Source organism: Eriocheir sinensis, chromosome 9 (assembly GCF_024679095.1).
Source record: "Eriocheir sinensis breed Jianghai 21 chromosome 9, ASM2467909v1, whole genome shotgun sequence".
NCBI classification, from domain to species: Eukaryota; Metazoa; Arthropoda; class Malacostraca; order Decapoda; family Varunidae; genus Eriocheir; species Eriocheir sinensis.
This window is the reverse complement of record NC_066517.1, coordinates 18,817,013-18,838,883: the sequence shown is the minus strand read 5'-3', so window position 1 is coordinate 18,838,883 and position 21,871 is coordinate 18,817,013. Positions and strand designations below refer to the sequence as shown.

Below are 21,871 nucleotides of genomic sequence, written 5' to 3'. Positions count from 1 at the left end.
CATATTAAGTGCAAGTTTCAAAATAAATATGACTGTGTCTTATAAATAGCGAAACAGGTTTATGTAAGTGAAGAGAATTACTAATACTAACACAACATTCCTTCTTTTTACTTCCTATTCCTTCCCCATTCCCTTTTTTTTATAACTTACTAACACTAACACAACATTCTTCCTACTCTCATCTCTTTCCTTATTCCCATTCATATCACTTACTAACACGGCAATCTTTCTCTCCATTCCCTTCTATATAACTAACTAACACTAACACAACATTCATTCTCTTCGTATAACACCGCCCTTCTAACTTATGACTTATCTTTACCTGGTTTTCGTTTTCCCGTATTCCGTCACTATCAATAAAACAACACAAGACACAAGAGTACCCCCTTAATGATCATCTCGTCTCTGGTATACGCGGCTGTAGGACTTTCCATAGCCAGGCTGAGAGGTCTCTTCGGAGGAGTCTCGGTGGTCGACGAAGACGCCCTTGCCTCGGCCAAACAGTTCCTTCAGTCTCTGCAAGTGGAGGCGACTCGGGTCCTCTTCCCTGGAGCCGTGGTTTCTGTATCTGCTGCCCCTGCCCCTCTCCCTGCTGCCCCTGCTCCTGCTGCTCTGTCTGTCTTCGTTGCTGCCACCTCTTTCGCTTTCGTGTTCATGGTCTTCTCTTTCCCGTTCGTGGTCTTCCTCTCTTTCTCGTTCGTGACTTTCTCTTTTGTGGTCTCTCTCGTGGTCTTCTCCTTTTTCCTGGTGATCTTCTCTTTTGTTGTCTTTTTCTCGTTCTCTTTCATGGTCTCTTTCTCTTCCGTGTTCTCCTTCTCTTTTGCGGTCGCCCTTTTCTCTTTCATGGTCTCTTTCCCTGTCATGGTCTTCTTTCTCTTTCTCTCCTTCGTGATGTTCTCTTCTTTCCTGTTCTTCCCTTTCTCTTTCATGATCTCTCTCACTCTCATCGTCTCCTTTCTCCCTTCCGCCATGACTTCTTTCTCTGCTTCTTTCTCTGCTTCTTTCTCTGCTTCTTTCTCTTCCGTAACTTCCTCTGCGTCCCTCATCTCTCTCCTTCTCATCATCACTTTCTTCCTTCTCGCCGTGGCTTTCTTCCTTGCTGTTATCACTCTTTCCTCTGTGCCTGTCTTCTCCGTCCTTTCCTCTTTCTTTGCTTTCATCTTCGTGGCGGATTCTCTGTCCAAATCTGTTCCTCACCTCTCGGCTTCCTGCTCTGATTCTGTACCTGCTGAGACCTCCGTTTCTGTTCCTGTATCTGCTGATGTAACGATGTCTGTCTCTGCTATGGTAAAGGGTCTTCTCTTCCTTGGACTCCTCTGATTCCTCCTCTGAAGAATCGTCCTCCTCTGATGAGTCTTCGTCTTCGTCTTCGTCGTCCTCCTCCGATGATGAATCTTCGTCTTCGTCGTCCTCCTCTGATGAGTCGTCTTCATCATCGTCTTCTTCATCGTCATCGTCTTCCTTCCTGAATCTAAAGTACCTTCTTCCTTCTCGTATTCTTCCTCTGTATCTTCTCTCATCGAATTCATGGGAAGACTTACGTATTCTTCCCTCTCTGCTTTCCTCATGTTCCTGTCTTCCTTTACCTTCTTCCTTTTCTTCATGTTCGCCTTCCTCTCTTCCTCTTCCTCGCCTTTCGTCGTGTTCCTCTTCCTCGTGTCTATGTTCTTTGATTTTATGCTTCTTGTCTTCCTTTTCTTCCTTTTCTTCATGTCTCTGTCTGCCTCGGAAATAATCGTAAAATCCTCTTCTCCTTTCCTCTCTCCTCCTCTCCGCTGCCTGCCGCAACACGGAGGTAAACCAGGTATAAGCCTTGAACTCCTTCCCTCCTTTCTCTTCCTCCTCCTCCGAGAACTCCTTCCCTCCTTTCTCTTCCTCCTCCTCCGAGAACTCCTCACCTCCCTCTTCTTCATCATCTTCGTCGCTTTCCTCAGAAGACTCATCAGATTCCTCAGAAGATGACGAGGAAGAAGATGAATCCTCCTCTTCCTCTTCCTCTTCACTGTCATCCTCATCATCCTCTTCACTGTCACTGTCATCCTCATCATCCTCTTCACTGTCACTGTCATCCTCATCATCCTCTTCTTCATCTTCCTCGTCCTCCTCGTCCTCTTCCTCCTCTTCTTTGCTCTCTTCCTCTTTATGTTTTTCTTTTCTTTCCTCTTTCTTGAATTTTCTTCCAAATATTGTTGTTTCCTCATCAAATCCATGTTCTCCTTTCTCTCCTTCTATTCCTCTTCCTTCTTTTCCTTCCTCAACTCCAAATTTGTGCTCCTTTCCTTTCCCCTTACTCCAGTTTTCCCCTTCCACTCCTTCCTTTCCTCCTCCGTGCCCTCCTTCTTCCCCTCCTTCACCGTCTCCTCCTCTCCCTTCTTCCCTTCCTTCACCTCCTTCCTTTGCTTGTGTTTCTTTGTGTCCTTTATCCCAGTTTTCTCCTTTCCCTTCTTCCCTTCCTTCACCTCCTTCCTTTGCTTGTGTTTCTTTGTGTTCTTTGTCCTTGTGTCCTTTATCCCAGTTTTCTCCTTTTCCTTCTTTCCCAATTCCTCCCTTTCCTTCTCCTCCCTCCCCACCTTCTCCTCCTCCTCCTGCCTCGATTCCTTTTCCTCCTTTTTCTCCTCCTCCACCTTCTCCTCCTTTGCCTATCTCTTCTCCTGCGTTCTTTCCTCCAACGCTTCCTCCTCCTCCTTCATTTCCCTCCACTTTTTCATGTCCTTTTCCTCCTGCGCTCCAGTTGTGTCCCTTTCCTCCCTTTCCTCCTCCTTCATGTCCTTCTCCTCCTCCTCCTCCTCCTCCTCCTCCTCCTCCTGCTCCTCCTCCTCCTCCTTCTTTTCCTTCATGATGCTCTCCTTCTTTAACTCCTTTTCCTCCTCCTCCTCCTCCTCCTCCTCCTCCACCTTTTCCTTTTAATTTTTCTTCCATACCTCCTTCTCCACCCTCCCCTCCTCCTACTCCTTCACCAGCTCCTTTTCCTCCTCCTCCACTGCCTTCTCCTCCTTCTCCTCCTTTACCTCTTCCTCCTTCTCCACCGCTTTTTCCTCCTTCTCCTCCTCCTCCACCGCCTTCTCCTCCTCCTTTACCTCCTCCTCCTCCTCCTCCTCCCTTTCCTCCTTCCAATTTTCCGCCATCTCCTCCACTTCCTCCTCCTCCTCCACTTCCTGCATCTCCTCCTCCTCCTCCTCCTCCTCCTCCTTCTCCTCCTCCTCCCCCTCCTTCTGCGCCGTGCCCTCCTTTTCCTCCTGTTTTGTCTGATGTAATCTTCACAATCTTTTCTCCTCCAACTTCTCTATCTCCTCCTCCTCCTCCTCCTCCTCCTTCTCCTCCTCCTCCTCCTTCTCCTCCTCCTTTTCCTCCAGTCTTATCCAATATGACTTTGATAACCTTTCCTCCTCCGGCTCCTCCATCATCTCCTCCTCCTCCTCCTCCTCCTCTTTCTCCACCTCCTCCTCCTCCTCCAACTGTTGGCCCTCCTACTAGTCCAAGTGCTAATCCTAATTCGGAAAATCCATCTCCTCCTCCTGTTTCTCCTCCTCCTCCTCCTCCTCCTCCTCCACCACCATGTCCTCCTTTCCCTTCTGTTTTATCCAATATTACTTTGATAACTTTAGCTCCACCTCCTCCTCCATCATCTCCTCCACCTCCTCCTCCTCCTCCTCCTAATCCTAATTCCAACCCTAATCCAAGTTCACCTCCTGTACCCTTTGTTTCTCCTCCTCCTGCTCCTCCTCCTTCTGCTCCTCCTCCTAATCCCAACTCGAATCCTAATCCAAGTCCTTTACCCTCTCCTCCTTCACCCACTCCTCCTCCTCCTCCTAACTCGAATCCTAATCCAAGTCCTTTACCCTCTCCTCCTTCACCCACTCCTCCTCCTCCTCCTCCTCCTCCTCCTAATCCTAATTCTAACCCTAATCCAAGTTCACCTCCTGTTCCCTTTGTTTCTTCTCCTCCTCCTCCTCCTTCTGCTCCTCCTCCTAATCCTAACTCGAATCCTAATCCAAGTCCTTTATCCTCTCCTCCTCCTCCTCCTCCTCCTAACTCGAATCCTAATCCAAGTCCTTTATCCTCTCCTCCTCCTCCTCCTAACTCGAATCCTAATCCAAGTCCTTTACCCTCTCCTCCTTCACCCACTCCTCCTCCTCCTCCTAACTCGAATCCTAACCCAAGTCCTTTATCCTCTCCTCCTCCTCCTCCTCCTCCTAACTCGAATCCTAATCCAAGTCCTTTACCCTCTCCTCCTCCACCCACTCCTCCTCCTCCTCCTCCTAATCCTAATTCTAACCCTAATCCAAGTTCACCTCCTGTACCCTTTGTTTCTTCTCCTCCTCCTCCTCCTTCTGCTCCTCCTCCTAATCCTAATTCGAATCCTAGTCCAAGTCCTTTACCCTCTCCTACTCCATCCACTCCTCCTTCTGCTCCTCCTCCTCCTCCTAATCCTAATTCGAATCCTAACCCAAGTCCTTTACCCTCTTTTCCTCCTCCTCCTTCTCCTAATCCTAATTCGAATCCTAATCCATGTTCATCTCCTTTTCCCTTTATTCCTTTACCTTCCCCTAATCCTGATGCGAATCCTAATCCAAATCCTTTACCCTCTTTTCCTCCTCCCATTCCTCCCTCCCCTCCTTCGTTTTCTTTTCCCATTATTCTTTGGCCAAAAATTTCCTCTCCCATTGCAATTACGTCTCCTCCTATTCCTCCTCCTCCTCCTCCTCCACCTACTCCTCCTCCTCCAATTCCTTCTCCTCCTCCTTCTCCTCCCAATCCCAATGTTAGTCCGAATCCAGATGATCCTTCATTTACTCCTCCTCCTCCTCCAACTCCTACTCCTTCTCCTCCTTCTCCTCCTCCTCCTCCTCCAACTTCCTCTCCTCCCAATCCCAATGTTAGTCCAAATCCTCCTTCTCCTCCTACTCCTCCTCCTACTCCCTCTCCTCCTTCCAATCCTAATGTTAGTCCGATTCCAGATAATCCTCCATCTCCTCCTCCTCCAACCTCTACTGCTCCTCCTCCTCCTCCTACTCCCTCTCCTCCTCCCAATCCTAATGTTAGTCCGATTCCAGATAATCCTCCCTCTCCTCCTCCTCCTCCTTCTCCTCCTCCTCCTCCTCCTCTTACTCCTTCTCCTCCTCCCAATCCCAATGTTAGTCCGAATCCAGATAATCCTTCATTTACTCCTCCTCCTCCTCCTCCAACCTCTACTCCTCCTCCTCCTCCTCCTCCTCCTCCTCCAACTCCTTCTCCTCCTCCCAATCCTAATGTTAGTCCGAATCCAGATAATCCTCCATCTCCTCCTCCTACTCCTCCTCCTCCTCCTCCTCCTCCTCCTCCTCCTGCTGCTACTCCTCCTCCAACTCCTTCTCCTCCTCCTAATCCCAATGTTAGTCCAAATCCTCCTTCTCCTTCTACTCCTCCTCCTACTCCTACTCCTCCCCCTACTCCGTCTCCTCCTCCCAATCCCAATGTAAGTCCGAATCCAGATAAACCTTCATTTCCTCCTCCTCCTCCTCCAACCACTCCTCCTCCTCCTCCTGCTACTCCTCCTCCTCCTCCTCCTCCTACTACTACTACTCCTCCTCCTCCTCCTTCTGCTACTCCTCCTCCTCCAACTCCTTCTCCTCCTCCCAATCCTAATGTTAGTCCGAATCCAGATAATCCTCCATCTCCTCCTCCTCCAACCTCTACTCCTCCTCCTCCTCCTCCTGCTACTCCTCCTCCTCCAACTCCATCTCCTTCTCCCAATCCCAGTGTTAGTCCGAATCCAGATAATCCTTCATTTACTCCTCCTCCTCCTCCCCCTCCTGCTACTCCTCCACCTCCAACTCCTTCTCCTCCTCCCAATCCCAATGTTAGTCCGAATCCAGATAATCCTTCATTTACTCCTCCTCCTCCTCCTCCTGCTACTCCTCCTCCTCCAACTCCTTCTCCTCCTCCCAATCCCAATGTTAGTCCGAATCCAGATAATCCTTCATTTACTCCTCCTCCTCCTCCTCCTGCTACTCCTCCTCCTCCTCCTCCTCCAACTCCTTCTCCTCCTCCTAATCCCAATGTTAGTCCGAATCCAGATAATCCTTCATTTACTCCTCCTCCTCCTCCTGCTATTCCTCCTCCTCCGACTCCTTCTCCTCCTCCCAATCCCAATGTTAGTCCGAATCCAGATAATCCTTCATTTACTCCTCCTCCTCCTCCTCCTCCTGCTGCTACTCCTCCAACTCCTTCTCCTCCTCCCAATCCTAATGTTAGTCCGAATCCAGATAATCCTTCATGTCCTCCTACTCCTCCTCCTCCTCCTCCTACTCCTACTCCTACTCCTCCTGCTGCTACTCCTCCTCCTCCTCCTCCAACATTGTCCTTTTCGACTCCTCCTCCATAATCCCAATGTTAGTCCTCCTCCTCCTTCTTGTCCTCCTCCTCCTCCTCCTCCTCCTCCTCCTCCTTCTACTTTGCTGTGTTCCCCTTTTCCTCCCATCATGTCCAATAAAACTTTGATAACTTTTTCTCTTATTGATCCTCCCTCATCTCCTCCTCCTCCTCCTCCTCCTCCTCCTCCTCCTCCTTTTACTTCGCTGTGCTCCCCTTTTCCTCCTATCATGTCCAATAAAACTTTGATAACTTTTTTCCTTTCTGATCCTCCAGCATCTACTCCTTTTCCTCCTCCTCCTCCTCCTCCTCCTTCTTTGCCATGTCCTCCTTCTCCTCCTGTCTTATCCAACATAATTTTAATGACCTTTTCCATTCCCATTCCTCCGTCATCTCCACCTCCTCCTCCTCCTCCTCCTCCTCCTCCTCCTCCTCCTCCTCCTCCTCCTCCTATAATTCCTCCTTCTCCTCCTCCTTCTCCTTCGCCATGTCTTCCTTTTCCAATCTTTTCCAACATAATTTTTATAATCTCTTCCATTGACAATCCTCCTTCAACTCCTCCTCCTCCTCCTCTTCCTCCTCCTCCCACTACAAATGCCACTATTCCTCCTCCTTCCTCTGCGTGGTGACCTCCTGTTCCTCCTTTTCCTCCACCTTCTATTAGTATTCCAAATCCTCCTTTTCCTTTACCTCCTCCACCTCCTCCTCCAAATGATATGCCTAGTCCTCCCTCTCCTCTTCCTCCGTCATCTCCTCCTCCTCCTCCTCCTCCAATAGAGTGGCCTTTTCCTCCCTTTCCTCCGTCACCTCCTCCTCCAAATCCTCCATCATCACCTCCTCCTCCAACAGAGTGGCCTTTTCCTCCCTTTCCTCCGTCATCTCCTCCTCCAAATCCTCCATCATCACCTCCTCCTCCAACAGAGTGGCCTTTTCCTCCCTTTCCTCCGTCATCTCCTCCTCCAAATCCTCCATCATCTCCTCCTCCTCCTCCACCAACAGTCCTTTTCCTCCCTTTCCTCCTTCTCCTCCTCCTCCTCCATCATCTCCTCCTCCAACAATTTTCCTCCCTTTCCTCCTTGACAATCCTCCATCATCTCCTCCTCCTCCTCCTCTTTCATATCCTCCTCCTCCTCCAAATCCTCCATCATCTCCTCCTCCTCCTCCTCCAACAGAGTGGTGACCCTTTTCCTCCCTTTCCTCCACCTTCTCCTCCAAATCCTCCATCATCTCCTCCTCCTCCTCCTCCAACAGAGTGGCCTTTTCCTCCCTTTCCTCCGTCATCTCCTCCTCCAAATCCTCCATCATCTCCTCCTCCTCCTCCTCCAACAGAGTGGCCTTTTCCTCCCTTTCCTCCGTCATCTCCTCCTCCAAATCCTCCATCATCTCCTCCTCCTCCTCCAACAGAGTGGCCTTTTCCTCCCTTTCTTCCGTCATCTCCTCCTCCAAATCCTCCATCATCTCCTCCTCCTCCTTCAACAGAGTGGCCTTTTCCTCCCTTTCTTCCGTCATCTCCTCCTCTTCCTCCGTCATCTCCTCCTCCAACAGAGTGACTTTTTCCTCCCTTTCCTCCGTCATCTCCTCCTCCTTTTCCTCCATCATCTCCTCCTTTTCCTCCATCATCTCCTCCTCCAAATCGTATGAAGAAGTGCCCTGTTCCTCCTTTTCCTCCATCATCTCCTCCAAATCCTCCATCATCTCCTCCTTTTCCTCCGTCATCTCCTCCAAATCCTCCATCATCTCCTCCTCCTATTTTTATGAATTGACTTTTTCCTCCTTTTCTTATATCATATCCTCTTCCTCTTCCTCCATCATCTCCTCCTCTTCCTCCGTCATCGTCTCCTCCTCTTCCTCCATCATCATCTCCTCTTCCTCCAAATGTTCTATCGTCTCCTCCTCTTCCTCCGTCATCATCTCCTCTTCCTCCCTCATCATCTCCTCCTCTTCCTCCAAATCTCCTTTCATCTCCTCGTCCTCCGTCATCATCTCCTCCTCTTCCTCCAAATCTGCTGTAGCCTCTTCCTCCAAATTTTATAGAGACGGTATTTCCTCTTCCTCTTCCTCTGTCATCTCCTCTAACATCTCCTCCTCTTCCTCTGTCATCTCCTCTGTCATCTCCTCCTCTTCCTCTGTCATCTCCTCTATCATCTCCTCCTCTTCCTCCGTCATCATCTCCTCTTCCTCCAAATCTCCTATCATCTCCTCCTCTCCTTCCTCCATCATCATCTCCTCTTCCTCCAAATGTTCTATCGTCTCCTCCTCTTCTTCCTCCGTCATCATCTCCTCCTCCTCCAAATTTTATAGAGACTGTATTTCCTCTTCCTCTTCCTCTGTCATCTCCTCTATCATCTCCTCCTCTTCCTCTGTCATCTCCTCTATCATCTCCTCCTCTTCCTCCGTCATCATCTCCTCTCCCTCCAAATCTTCTGTCATCTCCTCCTCCTCTTCCTCTGTCATCTCCTCTATCATCTCCTCCTCTTCCTCCGTCATCATCTCCTCTCCCTCCAAATCTTCTGTCATCTCCTCCTCTCCTTCCTCCGTCATCATCTCCTCTTCCTCCAAATTTTATAGAGAAGGTATTTCCTCTTCCTCTTCCTCTGTCATCTCCTCTGTCATCTCCTCCTCTTTCTCCGTCATCATCTCCTCTCCCTCCAAATCTCCTATCATCTCCTCTTACTCCATCATCATCTCCTCTTCCTCTAAATCTTCTATCATCCCCTCTTCTTCTGCCGTCATCATCTCCTCTCTCTTCAGATCTTCTGTCATCTCCTCCTCTTCTTCCTCCATCATCATCTCCTCTTCCTCCAAATCTCCTATCATCTCCTCCTCTTCTGCCGTCATCATCTCCTCTCCCTCCAAATCTTCTATCGTCTCCTCTTCTTCCACCGTCATCATCTCCTCTTCCTCCAAATCTCCTATCGTCTCCTCCTCCTCCAAATTTTATGAAGAAGCTATTCCCTCTTTCTCTCCCTTCGTCATCTCCTCTGTCATCTCCTCTCCTTCTTCCATCATCTTCAAACTCTCTACTGTCATCTCTTTCCCCATCATCTCCACCAAACCTCCTATCATCATCGTCATCCTTTCCTCTTCCTCTTCCTCTTCCTCTATGTCCTTTCCTCCTCCTTTCTTCTTCTTCTTCACTACTATCATCATCATCATCATCGCGCCTTGGAGTGCCATAGAAAGAAGGTGGGGGGAAGGAGTATTTTGTGGGGGCACGGAAGTGTTGTGGTACTGGCGGTTTGTATTTCTGTGGTGGACGTGTGGGAGGGGTGTATTTCTGTGGTGGGGTAGTGGGGGGACGGTACTTCTGTGGTGGGGGTGTGGGAGGGGTGTATTTCTGTGGTGGGGTAGTGGGGGGACGGTACTTCTGTGGTGGGGGTGTGGGAGTGGCGTATAGTTGTGGTGGGGGTGTTGGTGGACGATATAATTTTGGTGGGGGAGTGGGAGTGGCGTATAATTGTGGTGGGGGTGTAGGAGGGGCATATGTTTGCGTAGGGGGCTCATAAAGTTGTGGTGGTTCATATTTCTCTTGTGGAGGGGTGTAGTGCTGTGTTGGGGGTCCATAGCGTTGTGGTGGGGACTCTTGCTCCTCAGAGAAGTGGAGTTTCGGGATTGGTGTAGGGGAGGTGTCCTGGAAGTGGTGGTTAGTCTTTGGGGTGGGTTTACGTGAGGGGGTTGAGTGTGCAGCAAACGGATGGGGTCTGGAGGGGGTGCTGTAGCTAGGGGAGGGGGTGGAGCTTGGGGAAGACGGTCGGTAGAAGGATTGGTGAACTGGAGGGGAAGAAATCTGTGTCTTCTCGAGGGATTGAAGTGGGTGTTTGCGTGAGGGAAGGGGAGGTGAAGGAGTGGAAGCCTGAAACACCGTGGACTTGATTTGGTGTTGGGGGAAGAAGATTTCGGGGGCAGAAGTGGAGACGAGCACAAGCTTCTGCCTGGGGTCTTGGCGCGAGAGCTTGTAGGGTGACGGGATTGGGCGTAGGGTTTGCGATACAGGCTCATAGACACGTGAAAGGTCGAGGCGTTGAATGGCGGTAAGTTTGGGCCTCTTCAGATGGATTTCAATAGAGTCCCCTTCGTGTGGACGTCTCGGGGGGGTGTTCTGTTCCCTTGGGTTGAAGAATATGCTTTGAGGCTGGTTTCTTCGTGGTGGGTGGAAGGTGAGCTCATCAGAACTTGCCACTCTTTGCCTCGGTCTGTGTTGTCTGCTTGGGGGGCGTATAATGGATATGCCTTGGTTGAATGCAATGTTACTAGGTTTCTTCGAGCGAGGTGGGTCGAATTGGGTACCGCCGTGGCTGAAATCAAAGCGGTGGGTCTTTTGCCTCTGGGTGGGACGAGGACTGGGCCTGAAAGTGGGGCTAGGACTTGGTCTGGACTGCCTAGAACCGGGCTTCCGTAGTTGATGCTGGAACCCTTTGCCTGTGGAGTTGTTAGAGAAAAGCACAAAGTCAAGATTGGCTTTCTCGATGCTGACAGGGTTTGGGTTTTGGTGATTCTGTTCGAGGTTTTGTCTTGGCTGGTCTGAGTTGGTTAAGCGGACACCGGAAGGTCTTTGGCTCACCCGATGGCGTCCGAAGTTCTGGGGAAGTGACGGGAAGAGCGACTGGCCTGGGTGGGCTAAGCGATCAATTGGGTTGTTGAAAAGTCTTTGATTCACCCGAGCCTGTCCGGAGTTTTGGAGATTCAACTGGATGCCCGAGCTACCACCTGAATGAACTAACCGGTTAACTGGGTTGTTTACGTTGACTCCGAGGTGTGGACTGAAAACGTTGAAGCCAGACCCTCCCTGTACATGTGCCTGGGGTCTGATGGGTCTAGGTTCTTGGAGTGAGGTGAAAAGTGGCCTTATCGGGAATTGCGGGAGGGTCAACTGTGGCCTTTGCTGGTTGTTGAGGAAGAAACTAAACTGTCCCAATCCTGCGTTCGGCCCGTGGTGCTTCTCGTCAGTACCTGGGGCGTGGAGGGGGTCGGTAGGCTCGTCCTCAGCCACGGCGATGTCTTCCCCGGCCTGTATGGGGCTGAGGTTAGACGAGGGCTGGGGCTGGGACGAGGCAGAGCGGGCTGAGATTTGGCGCTCGGAGGTCACTGTGGCGTCCTGCAGGTAATAATGTGTTGGTTATGGTCCTCTTGTATTCTCCAAAACATATTTATAACTGGATCATTAACTGGATGATTAATTACTGGATCATTTGTATGCCAAGAATCAGATAAATTCACCCTATTTTTGAGTTCAAGTAGAAATGCTGATCTAATATTTATTTTATATTTTTATTACATTGCATCACAATATCAACTGGATTCATGCAAACTCCCCATATACTTGTGTTTTGTTTTGTTTTTATTCTTGCAAACTTTTTACCCTTGCAAAGCTATCCTCCACAAACTTATTTCTCTACCCTTTTCATTGTTTTGTCTATTTCTCTGCCCTTTCCTCCCTTATAATCTATTCTTATTGTTTTTTTTTAATCTTCTCCATCGTTCCCTTCTAATTTAATACTCAGTTTTTCTCATCTTCCCTTTCTATATTTTTTCTATCTATTTGTTTTCTCCTTTCTTCCCTCTAATTCTACTCTCTGATTATCCTTCCATCCGTTCCCGCTTACTGACATTTTTATTTTATTTTAACTCTTCTCCATTATTCCCCGTTCCTCCATCCTTGATCACTTACCTTCGAGATGTCTACCTTTTGTGCCTCGAGGTCGTGTCGGTCTGTCTCGAAGGTGAAGGACCCGCGTACCTGGCGAGGAGAAGGTCAAGGTGCTATGATTAATGTATGAGGGTGGGGTAAGGCAGGTAGGGTATGAGGGTGGGGTAAGGCAGGTAGGGTATGAGGGTGGGGGAAGGGATCTGGTGTTGCCTCAAGGGGACGGAGGAAGATGTATAGCTATAGTTTTTTTTCTGTTTTGTTTTGTGGTTTGTCATTAAGGTCAGTGAGAAAAAAATAGGTAGATTGTTTGTTTCTTTGTTTGAGGCAGAATATCGTTTTATTGTTTTTTCGTGATTGGTTTTGATTTATTGTTTGTGATTGAAGTAACAAAGAATAAAATATATATGCTTCCTCTCTTTGACTGATACTACTAAATGTGACTTTTTTGTACTAACAGTGAAAGGCAATGTTGCTGTTTTTGCACTAATAATGAAATGCAGTATTGTTCATTAATATCAAAGTCAGTGTTGCTTTTTATACTAATGATTAAGTGCATTTTTTTTTTTTTTTTTTTTTTTTTTTTTGGTACAGTCGCTCTTGTTAATAGGACAGGTAGTGCTGTTGTATTATATTAATAGTGAAATGCAGTGTTTATTTTTTTTTACTAAGAATGATGCAGTGTAATTCAGCGCTATAATAAAAGGCATTCCCGGCATCTATAACAGTGATCGTTGCTTAGGGTATCAGAGCAAAGAGCGCCGAGAAATCATTTTTAATAGTCGGTACGTAGGAGCTGAAGATTCTGCGTGACGTTCGACTTTAGAGATAAAAAAAAATACTGGGTTAGGTAGAGTCCAGATATATGTGGCCAGACAGGTAAAAAGAAGTCACCATTACATAATTTTTTTTATAGTCTAAATGTAGGAGTGTGAAATTCTGCGTGACATTCAAAACTAGAGATAAAAAATACAAAAAATACTGGGTTAGATAGAGTCCAGGTGTGTACTTAGCGCCAGAGAGGTAAAAAAAGTCACCATTATATAATTAGCCTTCACGTAGAGGTGTAAATTTCAGCGTGACATTCGTAATTTAGATTAAAAAATACAAAAAAATTCTGTGTTAGGTAGAGTCCAGGTGTGTACTTAGCGCCAGACAGGTAAAAAAAAAGTCACCATTATGTAATTCTTTTTAATAGCCTGCTCGTAGAGGTGTAAATTTCAGCGTGACGTTCGTAATTTAGATTAAAAAATACAAAAAAAAAGGGGGTTAGATAGAGGCCAGATATGTACTTAGCGCCAGACAGGTCAAGAAACATTTCGAGTCAAGATGGACGGTAAATGTCGAGCAAAATATAAATGTCAAAGAAAATGAAAGTCGAGGAAAGGGTCAACCAGCGTATCATTACTATTCGTTACTCTCGTTTTTTTTTTTTCGTTTTTTTGCACTTCAAGATCCATTTCTCTTGCCAGCAAATTGATACAAAAACATGAAAGTCGTGAAAGGGGTCAACCTGCGTACCATTTTCACTTATCACCCGCGTTTTCTTTTTTTCCTCAGATCCGTTTTCTATAACCAGCAATTACTGTTCATTACTCTTGTTATTTTTCTTTTTTTTTAATTCAAGATCCATTTTCTCTTGCCAGCAAATTGATACAAAAACATGAAAGTCGTGAAAGGGGTCAACCAGTGTCCCTTTTTCATTCATCACCCGCGTTTTCTTTTTTGCCTTCAGATCCGTTTTCTTTAACCAGCAAAAGAAACGAAAGAGAGGAAAGTTGTAGGTGCGAGAGGGGTCAACCAGTGTCCCATTTTCCTTCATTAGCCACGTTTTCTTTTGGACTTCAGATCCGTTTTCTCTAGACCAGCAAATAAAAAGAAGAAAAGGAGAGTTGTGAAAGAGGTCAACTGCCGTAACCCTTTCAATAACCGTTTTTGTCTTTCTCTTACACCGTTAGATCTGTTTTCCCTCGCTGGCAAATTAAAAGAAAAAGAAAGTTGTGGAAGACCTGAATGTCGACTAGAAAAAAAAGCTGAGGAAAAGATCAACAACATTAACTTAGTCACTTGTTATCCAGTTTTTTTTTCTTCAACTTTTTATGCGTTACTGTTTTCTTCTCGCTTGAAAATGTTAAAAGCAGTGAACGAAAGTCGTGGAAGATGTCATATACTCAACAATATTCATTACTAGCTTCATTTCTTTATTTTAACTTTTACTTCAAGAGGGCAAGTTCCCTTCACTTGCATAATATCAGTTAATCGGTGTTATACAGAGAATAAAAATCAGGTAATGGTAATTATAATTTTAATAGAAATAATAATGATAATGATAATAATAATAATAATAATAATAATAATAATAATAATAATAATAATAATAATAATAATAATAATAATATGACGACAACAAGAAAACAAGAAAAGAAGAAGAACAAGAACAAGAACAAGAAGAAAAAGAGGAGGAGCGGAAAAGAGAGAATGATAACAATAATAATAAGAAAAGAAAAGGAAAAAGAAAGGGAAAAATAAAAAGGTAAATGAATAATAATGATAATAACAATAATAATAATAAGAAGAAGAAGAAAAGAAAAAGAAAGGGAAAAAGAAGAAGAGCAAGAACTAGAACAAGAAGAAAAAGAAAAAGAAAAAGAAGTAAAACAATAAAAATTAAAATAAAGTAAAAATAATGCAATAATAGTAAAAATAATGATAATAACAACAGCAACAACAAAAAACAACCACCACCAATACAAAGAACAGGTATACGCCGGCCTTGGTGGGTCATGCACCTCGCTTAGTATTTCCTTCAAGTGGCTCGTAATTGCGCACCGTTCGACTCATCTTACCTGCCGTTACCTGAGCCGTAATGGAGCTGCAGGTGATGTTTTGGGGAGGCACTGTTTGTTTCTCATGTTTAAAGTGCATTGTTTGTTTCTTCATTTGTTTGTTTGTTTTTGTATTCAGAGCATTTTATTTTTATTTAGAGTTTGGGTTCATTTTTTTTTCTTATTGCGATTTACTGTCTTTTTTTTATCGCTTCAGTTTAGTTCTCGTTCATTTTTCCATTCAGTATTTTTTTTCCTATCCGGAGTGTTTTGTTGCTATTCAGACTGTGTTTGTTTATGAGTCTCAACTGATTTATTACATTATTTGGTCGTATTTTGTATATCAGTGTAAATTATTGTTGTTATCTTTTTAAACTTCAGAGATCATCATTGGCATCATTATAAAATAGTATTGTCTTGCATTTCCGTAAACTGTTTGTAAGATTTTTTTTTCAAACCTCTATATCATCATTCGTATCTGGTAATTTTTTTTTTTTTTTTTTTTACAGCAAGACAGACAGCTCAAAAAATAAAAAAAATTAAAAAAAAAAAAAAAAACTCGCTACTCCTAAAAAAAAAAAAGAAAGAGGTCATGAGATGCATACTCCATACGTTATCATATTACCCATTTTCACATTAACTAATGATAAAATTACTGCTTCTAAATCTTCTTATCATGATTCGTATATACGATCACAATCTTCCTGGGGTCTTGGCGCGAGAGCTTGTAGGGTGAAGGGGTTGGGCGTGGGGTTTGCGATACAGGCTTATAGACACGTGAAAGATCGAGGCGTTGAACGGTGGTAAGTCTGCATGGGCCTGTTCTGATGGATTTCAATAGAGTCCCCTTCGTGTGGGCGTCTCAGGGGAGTGTTCTGAATGATCTCCTTATCATGATTCGTATATTTTACTTTACATTATGTTCCTTTTCGGCATCTTTACCTGGGAGTCTCGTGGTGGGTGTGGCTGTCAATGGGGCGGACACTTTTGGCTCTCACAACATATATTTTCAAAGACCACAAAGGAGTTTAGTCGGGTTCTCGTGAATGTTCTTAACGTTCATGGAGAGCAGAAGCCTTGTCAAACTATCACTGGAGTCAAAAAACTACCCATGGAAATGCTCACAACTCCTACCAAACCCTTAACAATTGTGGGTGTGTAGGCCCCGACATGCTTGAGAATATGAGCGTTGATAGGACTGACTATGAGGTGTACACGAGGACTAGAAGGAGGTAGTAGAGTACTATTGATTGAGGCAACAACCTTCTTCACTTCCCGTCCCACTCCTCCTCCGCCTCCTCCTCTTCGTCTTCCCTTTGTTTTCATCCCCTCCCTCATGTCACGTAAGATCCACCTCGTCACGGCGGCTTTCCTTGACCCTAATTACGCCGCGCCACAACTCAATGTTTTCGTCGCGTCTCTCCTTGACTTGCGCGCAGCCTTCTTCTTAACACCCGTATGGATCCTGTTAAAACCGACGCCGCCCAGACTTGTCCTCGGCCACCGCGTTATGTTCAGCGCCAGCATCTTTTTCTTACTTCGTTGTTGGCTCCGTTTTCTTTCACCTTTGCGTTAGTTTACATTTGGGTTTTGTTTGAATTTGAGCTGGGGTCCGTTTTCTCGTGTGTTTTTTTTTTACTATATTAAGGGTCTGTTTTCTTTGTGTGTGTGTGTGTGTGTGTGTGTGTGTGTGTGTGTGTGTGTGTGTTTACTTCATTTCAGGTCGGTTTATCTTCTCTTTAGTCCTAATTTTCTTGTGTTTCTCTTTTTTTTATTCGTTTTGTGGTTCATTTTCCTTCTGCCCTTTGAAACTGGAGTGTAAATATATAATAAAAAACACAATTTCCGCTAATAAGAATTATACTGAGGACACAGTTATGAAAAGTCACTCCGCATGACCGCATTGCACTGAAAAAAGAAGATAAAAAAGAAAGTGAAATATTAGAGGTCATTGAAATCAGCTGCATCATCGCTTTTTTTTTATAAATCTACTGATGATGGTGATGGTAATAATAATAATAATAATAATAATAATAATAATAATAATAATAATAATAATAATAATAATAATAATAATAATAATAATAACAATAATAATAATAATAATAATAATAATAATAATAATAATAATAATAATAACAACAACAACAATAGCGATATACTCTGCCTTTCTCTGATAATTTCGGGTCATTTTAAAAAGTAAAAAAAAAAGTAGCTTAGTCATCAATGCCCCTTGTTATGGTTCGCCCTTCTGGACCTCTTTTTTTGGGCATCGTTCAGACCTTTCGCTCTCCCTGATTGTTTGGAAGCCAGGATGGGAGCGAGACAGACAGACAAACAGATGCAGAGAAAGACAGAAAAGAAGAGTGAAAGATAGAGAGAGAGGGACAGGAAACAAAAATGCACAAAGACAGACAGACAGAGATAGAGGCAGACAGACAGATAGAAAGACAGAAAAAACAGACAAATAAAGAAAACAATAGAAATATCAAGACAGACATACAAAGATAGACGCACGCAGACTGACAGACGGACATAGAGAGACAGACGGACAGACAGATACAAAAAGATACAGAAAGACAGACATAAACACAGACAGAAATAAAAATAACAAACAAAGATGGAAAGATAGACATACACAGACTAGACAGATAGATGACAAGACAGACAGATGAAATTGAGACCATGTACAGACAGACAGACAGATGGTCAAACAGACAGACACAAATGACACAGAGACAGGGATAGAAAACGAAAGTGAAAACTGGAGAAGAAACGAAAAGAAAATGTATCTTTGCGAGGTCTTGGACAGCGAGGTTTGGAGTCAGATCCAGTTCATCTCGCGGGCTGACGAGGTGTTTTTTGGGCAAGAACTGCTATGTTTTTGCCTCAACACTTTCACGGCGAGATCGAGTGCGTCGTGCTTCCAGGCAGAGTCAGGTTAAGGAGCACCTGGCTAGACTCTTTACCTGTGACTGTTTGTTATCGTTGGCTACCTGAGAACTGCTTTTTTGTTTACGTTTTCTTTTTTAAGTATGTTGCGTATACAGGAAGATTTATACTCTGACACACACACACACACACACACACACACACACACACACACACACACACACACACACACACACACACACTCTAGTAGCAGGGTACATACATAAGATTCTTCCCCAGCCTACCTTTCCCCCCCACCACAAACACACAGTAATAGGGTACGATTCCTCCCCATCCCCCCCCTCATCCACCACCCCCTCCCCCCCTCCCACAAACACCCAAACTTAAAAACTTGCTCCTTTTCCCAGGTCCGTTGAACCCTCGACTTAATTTAAGGTGACAACACTCACCTGCCCTTGATCACTTGCTATACCCAGCTCTCGCTTTCTATAAAGTGCGTTTGAATTAATTTTGAAATCGAACTAAATTAAGGAATCTGTGCCGCCGTGTCCTTTACGCAAGCTAGAAATCCCTTGCTAGGAGTGATAATTTATAGGTCAGTGAAAGATGAAGCCATGTTGGAGTGGAAGCAATTAAAAACCCAGTGATTTCCACTAATAGGATTTTTGGGTGGGAAACAAGTACGAAATGTCACTCTCCGCATAACCACATCGGAAAGGAAAAGAAGACATAAAAAATTGAAATTAGGGTTCACTGAAATCCGCTTTATCAACGCCTTTATCTTCATACTAATAATGATAATGAAATAATAAAAATAATATACATATATATGTATATATATATATATATATATATATATATATATATATATATATATATATATATATATATATATATATATATATATATATATATATATATATATATATATATATATATATATATATATATATATATATATATATATATATATATATATATATATATATATATATATATATATATATATATATATATATATATATATATATATATATATATATATATGTGAAGAAGAAGAAGAAGAAGAAGAACTATATACTCTGTCCTCCCCACGAAAAAATGATGAAATAGGGACAACTGAAGCCAAAGTGCATGGGAGCTGATATCTGTACGTGACTTATGCTTTACGACGTCGTTCTGATTCTTGCTAGTTTTTTGTGGTCTGATTAGCCTTACAAATTCGATTACTCTCCCAAAAGACAAAATAATTTGGACCGAATTAAAACGAAATATGATGAAAGCTGATATTTGATACATAACATCTTTTAGGTTAATATCATGATTCCTACTTCATATTTTGTGGTCTGGTTTACCTTATTCGTGGCCTGCTGCCTATCAAAATATTTACACATTCATATTCTATGGTGTGAGTTGCCTTAATGGTTGACTGTAGCATATCACACCTTCTTACGCCTATCAGCACACTCACACATTCATACACTCACACCACATATACGTACATAACACTTAGATTGGAGTTTAACACATATTCGTTTACTAACCTCATCTACGTCATTTTATGCTCCTAGTTTGTGTCCCGATTCACACGCTACCACAACCACATCGGCCCGCCCAATCAGTTACGCCCACTCATTTCCTTACATAACCCCTCCCCCGTCTCTCTCTCTCTCTCTCTCTCTCTCTCTCTCTCTCTCTCTCTCTCTCTCTCTCCCGTACCTCCCTCTCCCCTCCCCTCTTCCCCAGCATCCTCATAGTCACATACACAATAGCGGCTTCATTATCTTTTCCCTTTTTTTTTAATTTTTATCTCTTGCTTAAATAGAAAGTCGATGTTGCTTTTGATGAACGAGTCACCTTTTCAAAATGTCACCGAGAGGGGAAAAAAAAATAATGGGATTGTTACCAGACTGAAGAGAGAAAAGTTGCCATCATCCAGAGAGAGAGAGAGAGAGAGAGAGAGAGAGAGCAATCAGAATCAGGGAGGCATAGAAAGTTGAAAAAATAAGAAGGAACACAAACTGGTTACTTCAGAGGAGTACAACTTCCTCGGCTCGTATTTTTATTTAATTTTTTGCGTTGTTGCTTTAAAAATTATGACCGAGTTGGCATTTGAGGAGTAGGCGGCGAGGAGAAAGGATGAGAGAGAGAGAGAGAGAGAGAGAGAGAGAGAGAGAGAGAGAGAGAGAGAGAGAGAGAGAGAGAGAGAGAGAGAGAGAGAGAGAAAGCGTATGTTTGTCCTACTCTTTTTTGCGTTCATTCATCCATCTCTTTAGGCGTAGTAACAAGGGTGGGTGAGTGGCTGACTTTTAAAGATAATGAACCCAACTAAAATTTACAGAGCCATTTTTTTTTCATCGTTCTCTTCCTCGTCTTCATCCTCCTTCTCTTCCTCATCTTCCTCGTCCTCCTTCTCTTCCTCATCTTCCTCCTCCTTCTCTTCCTCATCTTCCTCGTCCTACTTCTCTTCCTCATCTTCCTCCTCCTTCTCTTCCTCATCTTCCTCGTCCTCCTTCTCTTCCTCATCTTCCTCCTCCTTCTCTTCCTCATCTTCCTCGTCCTACTTCTCTTCCTCATCTTCCTCGTCCTCCTTCTCTTCCTCATCTTCCTCGTCCTCCTTCTCTTCCTCATCTTCCTCGTCCTCCTCCTTCTCTTCCTCATCATCCTCGTCCTCCTCCTCCTCTTCCTCGTCCTCCTTCTCTTCCTCATATTCCTCGTCCTCCTCCTCCTCTTCCTCATCTTCCTCGTCCTCCTCCTCCTCTTCCCCATCTTCCTCGTCCTCCTCCTCCTCCTCTTCCTCATCTTCCTCGTCCTCCTCCTCATCTTCCTCCTCCTCTTCCTCCTCCTCCTCCTCCTCCTCGTCCTCCTCCTCCTCTTCCTCCTCTTCCTTGTCCTCGTCTACACCGTGTAACTTTCTTATCTTCTAGTTTATGTCCCTCAGAAACTCAGGGACTAGAATAAGCCAACATTTTTATTTTTATTTTGCTTCTCACTATTTTTTTTTCATGTCCAGAGCTACAAATGATTTCCTTGCATTGTGTTTGGTTGTTTGTGTTTGTGTTTCTTTTCCTGAATATTCTGATGGACAAAGGTAATGTTGCAGGTCATGTTGGTGGATCGGCCCTCCAAATTTATCGCTTGTCCTCTTACAGACTTTCCTTTTAAACATAATACTGAGGTAGTTTCTCGGGGCACTGGAGAATACATTTTTCTTTTGTGCTCGTATTTTGTATTGTTAATTTTTGGTTATACTTTCTTTCTCAGAGCATTAATAAATATAGCATAAAAATGCACTTATGTGTCTACTTATTATGTAGGTCTATTTCCACTATCCTTCGCTTTATTCTATATCCTAATGTCATTTTCTGTGTGACATGTAACGAATCTATAATCAATAATGTAGAGTTCATGTCCTCTAATTTAAGCTGGGAGGGCCTAGAGACGGTCATGTGTGTGTGTGTGTGTGTGTGTGTGTGTGTGTGTGTGTGAGAGAGAGAGAGAGAGAGAGAGAGAGAGAGAGAGAGAGAGAGAGAGAGAGAGAGAGAGAGAGAGAGAGAGAGAGAGAGAGAGAGAGAGAGAGAGAGAGAGAGAGAGAGAGAGAGAGAGAGAGAGAGAGAGAGAGAGAGAGAGAGAGAGAGAGAGAGAGAGAGAGACGCAAACTAAAGCAGACCACTTTTTTTTTTGGTAGCAGTTTCGGCGCCGCGCACAATAGTTGCCTCAGTGAAAGTTTCTGTTGTGTCCGCCGCTCTTTTTCTCTTTTCTGGACCCCTCAGACTTTCTTTTCGCGCCCTCTTATGGTGGTGGTCCAATTCCCCTTCCTCTCCTCTCTGTACGGGGTTTTCGTTTCCCTTTTCTCGCTTCCTCGCCCTCCTCCCAGCTCCGCTTCTTCTTCTCCTCCATATCCATTGCCTCTTCCCCTCAATTTTGGTTCTCCTCCTTCAACTCTGCTTCTCCTCTGCTTTTCCTTCTCCTTTGCTCCTCTTCCTCCTCATTCTCCTCTTCCTCTTCTTCTTATTCCTCCTCCTCCTCCTCCTCCTCCTCCTCCTCCTCATTATCCTTATCATCATCATCATCATCATCATTATTATTTTCATCATCATCGTACATAATAATCATTATAATAATAATAATAATAATACCAATAATAATAATAACAATA

General features: G+C 44.3%; 1 protein-coding gene across 1 annotated transcript; it reads left to right on the top strand.

Moving 5' to 3' along the window:
- Positions 1-390: 390 nt before the first annotated feature.
- On the top strand, positions 391-5,707 carry LOC126996295 (basic proline-rich protein-like; the record flags this gene model as incomplete). The annotated part of the gene is made up of 6 exons (XM_050856672.1): positions 391-555; positions 2,978-3,209; positions 3,288-3,557; positions 3,606-3,654; positions 4,687-4,851; positions 5,059-5,707. Coding segments are annotated over exons 1-6 (1,530 nt in total), but the record flags the coding sequence as incomplete, so codon positions are not given.
- Between the last annotated feature and the right edge of the window lie 16,164 nt (positions 5,708-21,871).